Here is a 4,866-nt window from a genome sequence, read left to right as displayed (position 1 = left end):
TTAACACTCATCTCCACTCATCTCCAGCCACCGCCAGAGGAGAGCGCCGGGTCCCCAGCTTCACCGCACCAGCCAACAGACGCCTGTGTCCCAGGCCAACATCACTTAGGAGTGATGAGGGGAGAGAGAGCGCCATCTAGAGCTGTCACCCAGGGAGAGCACGGCCAATTGTGCTCTCTCAGACTCCGGCTGCTGATGGCAAAGCGGCGCGGCTCAGGACTGGAATTTGCGACCCCTAGGCCGTAGTGGTAGTGGGTTGGAACGCTGAGCCACTCAGAGCTTTGGCTTTACAGTCTGTTGTACTTATAAACATTTCTATTTATAAACATTTATATCTATCAGGCTGAAGTTTCTGATGGGTAATGTGTATGTATGAAAGGCTTAGTACTTTGGGTACTAAATAAGGACGGTGTCATGATTGGATGCAGCACTCTTATGAAGTACCAATATGGTAGTTGAGCGCCCTCTTGTGGGCATATTAAAATAATACAGCAGAATTCCTGATGAACCAGTCTAATGCCTGTAGAAGTTACTTCAGGCTTCTTTTCTACTCTGACAAATGGTTCAAGTGTTCTTCCCATTGACTTTGCAACCATACGTACTCTCCCCTCCCATCGCACGCCATATATATATATATACGTACAGTGAGTCCAAGAAGTATTTGATCCCTTGCTGATTTTCTTCGTTGGCCCACTAATAAAGACATGATCATTCTATACTTTTAATGGTAGATGTATTCTTACATGGAGAGACAGAATATTAAAAAGAAAATCCAGAAAATAAATCTAAGGAATATATATTAATTGATTTGTATTTCATGGAGTGAAATAAGTATTTGATCCCTTAGTATTCATTAGCAGTTCTGGCTTTTACAGACCAGTTAGACACTCCCAATCAACTTGTTACCTGACCTGAAGCCACCTGTTCTCACTAATCACTTGTGTGAAAAACACCTGTCCACAGAATCAGACAGATCACACAGATTTCAAGTCTCCAACATGGGTAAAACCAAAGAGCTGTCACAGGACCTCAGAGTCAGAATTGTTGACCTTCACAAAGCTGGAATGGGCTACAAAAAGATTAGTAAGGTGTTGGATGTGAAAGTAACAACTATTGGTGCAATTATCAGAAAGTTTAAAGAGTATAACATGACAATCAACAGACCTCGGCCCGGTGCTCCAAAGAAGATTTCGCCTCGTGGGGTGGCAATGATGCTGAGAACAGTCAGAAATCGTCCTGCAACCACTCGGCAGGAGTTAGCAAATGACCTGAAGGCAGCTGGGACCACAGTTTGCAAGGAAACAATTGGCAACACTTTGCGCAACAATGGATTCACATCCTGCAGTGCCCGAAAGGTACCCCTGCTGAAGAGAGCACATGTGGAGGCGCGCCTCAAGTATGCCAATGATCATTTGAAAGATGAACCAAGTTATTGGGAGAAGGTTTTGTGGTCAGACGAGACCAAAATTGAACTTTTTGGCCTCAACTCCACCCGCCATGTGTGGAGGAAGAAAAATGCTGCCTATGACCCCAAGAACACTGTGCCCACCGTCAAGCATGGAGGTGGAAGCATAATGTTTTGGGGGTGTTTCTCTGCCAAGGGTACAGGGCTACTTCACCGCATCACTGGGAAGATGGATGGAGCCATGTACCGCACAATCCTGAGGGACAACCTCCTCCCCTCTGCCAGGGATCTGAAAATGGGCCGTGGTTGGGTCTTCCAACATGATAACGACCCTAAACATACAGCAAAGGCAACAAAGGATTGGCTCAAGAAAAATCACATTAAGGTCATGGAGTGGCCCAGCCAGTCGCCAGACCTCAATCCGATCGAAAATCTATGGAGGGAGCTGAAGGTCAGAGTTGCCAAGCGACAGCCCACCAACCTTCATGATTTAGAGAGGATCTGCAAAGAAGAGTGGGCCAAAATTCCCCCTGGTGTGTGTGCTAAACTTGTGGTTAACTACAACAAACGTCTCACCGCTGTGCTTGCAAACAAAGGCTTTGCCACTAAGTATTGAGTGTGTTTGGCAAGAGGGATCAAATACTTATTTTCCTCATTGAAATACAAATTAATTAAAATATATTCTTTAAAATTATATTCTGGATTTTTGTCTTGATATTCTGTCTCTCCATGTTAGAATATATCTACCATTAAAAGTGCAGAAGGATAGTGTCTTTATTAGTGGGCAAACAAAGAAAATCAGCAAGGGATCAAATACTTCTTGGACTCACTGTATATATGTAAATAAATATAATAAACGCTATAAACTACACATATTTTATTCACTTCACTTATTCACATATATTTTTAAGCTGCTTTGGGAACAGCAGGAATTTGTGAAATTATTTGAATTATTTAAAGTAACATAATATTTTATTGCCAAGTTTGGTCTCATTAATCATTAATAATTGTTTTATTTTAACTTCATTCTTCATTTAAAAAAAAAAAAAAAAAGTTTATTTTATTTAAATGTTTATGTTATTTATTTTAAATAAATGTAACATACCAGTCCGGCCAGCGGGCCCCCCCACCCGCCACCACCCATGGCGGACCGGCGGCTCTCCCGCCTGCCACTGCTGCCTGTTTGGTGGCCGTGTTGAAACCTAGATGGACTCGTGGCTGTCTGCCACTATTATTATCACCACTATTAACTTTCTGTTGTATCTGGTTTAGTAATTTTTATCATTAATGTTTAAATAGTTCTGACCAGAGGAGGATGGGTGAGTCTTGGTTCCTCGCAAAGTTTCTTCCTCCAGCTTTGAGGGAGTTTTTCCTTGCCACTGTCGCCGTTTGGCTTGCTCACGGGGGTCTTTGATCCTTCATGTTATTTCTTCTTTCTTCTCTGTCTCTGTCCTTTATTAAGTACTAATTATGTAAAGCTGCTTTGTGACGACAACAGTTGTAAAAAGCGCTATACAAATAAATCTGACTTGACTTGACTTGACTTATTTATCATTTTGGTTTTTTTATACAGCTCGTTCATTATTATGGACACATTAGTTGCCTAGAAACTCAAATTCTAAAGGAAAAACTTGAGTGTCCCCTTTATTAATTCCTTTATTATTAATAAATAAGATTTTTAGATTTTCCACCTAAACAGGTAGTTGGAGACCTTTCTGAATCAATGTGAATAAAAACAGTTGATTGAACAGCTGTAATGTAAAGCTTTAAACACAGCTGGTCCAGGTGTGGCTTTGAGAACACTGCCTCTGCAGTGCAGTGGTACGAGGTTTTCAAGCTCCCCTGCTGGCCTCAGCAGGTATTGCACATGGCTTAGTCTAAACAGGCCTGGCTGTGTTCAATCAACTCCGCCTTACTATCACTGCAATTGGGGTCATGTGCTGCTTAAGTAAGGGAAAGGGGCATTTCCTCTTTGTCAGCACTGTGTGCACATCCAGTCGTATACAGTCAACAAGGGAACTGAGCTCAGGGACCCGAGTCTTCCACTCCATTGTGATGTCATGCTGATGATGTCACAGAGCCTATAAAAGGGCGGGTTCTCCCTCAGTGGCTCAGTCCGGATTCAGCAGCGAGACGGAACATTCCTACGTGCGAATCTCATACGACACGCTTATCTAGAGCCACATCCCCTAGAACAGGTTCTACAGCTGCTTCTCCATGGAGACAGGAGGAGTGGAAAACATAGAGGCAAATGAGACAGGTGGAGTTCTGAGAAGCTTGGGCTACGAGGTGGTGCACAACCTCGGAGCAGGAGGCTTCGGCATGGTGAAACTGGCCACATCAGAGAGGCACCGCAAACATGTGGCCATTAAAATCATGGATCGCAGGAAGGAGTCATCAGATTTCGCTTGGAAGCAATTGCCCCGGGAACTCGCCATCCTAAAGAGAGTGAGGCACCCTCACATCATTCAGGTACACGAAAGTTTTGACATGCCCAACGGACAGGTCTTCATTGTGATGGAGGTAGCCGCAACCGACCTCCTTCACGAGATCATGGCGCTCCACCACGTCCCCGTTAACCAGGCCAGGATGTGGTTCTCTCAGCTCGTCGGTGCAGTGGGCTATCTTCACCAGCAGGACATCGCCCACCGAGACCTGAAATGTGAGAACGTCCTGCTGAGTGCTGATGGTCAGGTCAAACTGACCGACTTTGGCTTGGGCTGCTTTGTAAGAGGCTACCCTTCCCTCAGCCAGACGTACTGTGGCACTCTCCACTACTGCGCTCCTGAGGTGCTTCTGAATAGGCCCTACGATCCCCTGAAGAGTGACGTCTGGAGCCTGGGCGTCATCCTGTACGTGATGGTCACCGGCTTCATGCCTTTCAGAACAGACCATCAAGGTTCCCTCACACAGCTCCAGCGCAAAGCTGTGGAGTATCCGTGTGGGGTCGCAGTGGAGGAGCCCTGTCGGGCCTTCATTTCTTATATGCTGCGCTTCAATCCCTTCACCCGGCCTTCGGTGAGAAACGTGGAGAACCACCCTTGGCTGCAGGCCAGGCAAGAACAGTAAGTAGAGCGCTGTGCTGGAACTCCAGGGTCGAGTTCTTTTGTTAATGGATGTATTATTTATTACTGTTTTTATTGATCCTTTATTGATTGATTAGCTATAGTAAATAAATGGCTTTTCTAAAGAACTGCAGGGCGGTGCCATTTCTCAATGAGACAATGGCAAAAGGTTTAGGTCAATGGGACAGGCTGGACTCTAGGCTTGAGCTCTCTGGCTGAGCTGGGAATCCTGCTTTGTGACCCCCCCCCTCTCTCTCTCTCCAGATCTGACCATTGTTTGGTTACTACAATCTCCTGTATTTTCATCAACAGGGAAACGAGCGATTCTACATACTTATCTTTCCCCGAGTCTGAAAGCTCTCCGGAGGTGAAAGTGTGTGGAACTCCAGGGAAACA

General features: G+C 45.0%; 1 protein-coding gene across 1 annotated transcript; it reads left to right on the top strand.

Annotated features, from left to right (window-relative positions):
* The first annotated feature begins 3,622 nt into the window (after window positions 1–3,622).
* Window positions 3,623–4,474, top strand: LOC140561490 (testis-specific serine/threonine-protein kinase 6-like). The gene has a single exon (XM_072686731.1). It carries the CDS (start codon window positions 3,623–3,625, stop codon window positions 4,472–4,474), a length of 852 nt encoding a protein of 283 aa, XP_072542832.1.
* The last annotated feature ends 392 nt before the right edge of the window (window positions 4,475–4,866 follow it).

Source organism: Salminus brasiliensis, chromosome 8, assembly GCF_030463535.1.
Source record: "Salminus brasiliensis chromosome 8, fSalBra1.hap2, whole genome shotgun sequence".
NCBI lineage: Eukaryota > Metazoa > Chordata > Actinopteri > Characiformes > Bryconidae > Salminus > Salminus brasiliensis.
Note: the sequence above shows the minus strand (reverse complement) of the source record. Positions and strands in the feature narration are given on the sequence as shown.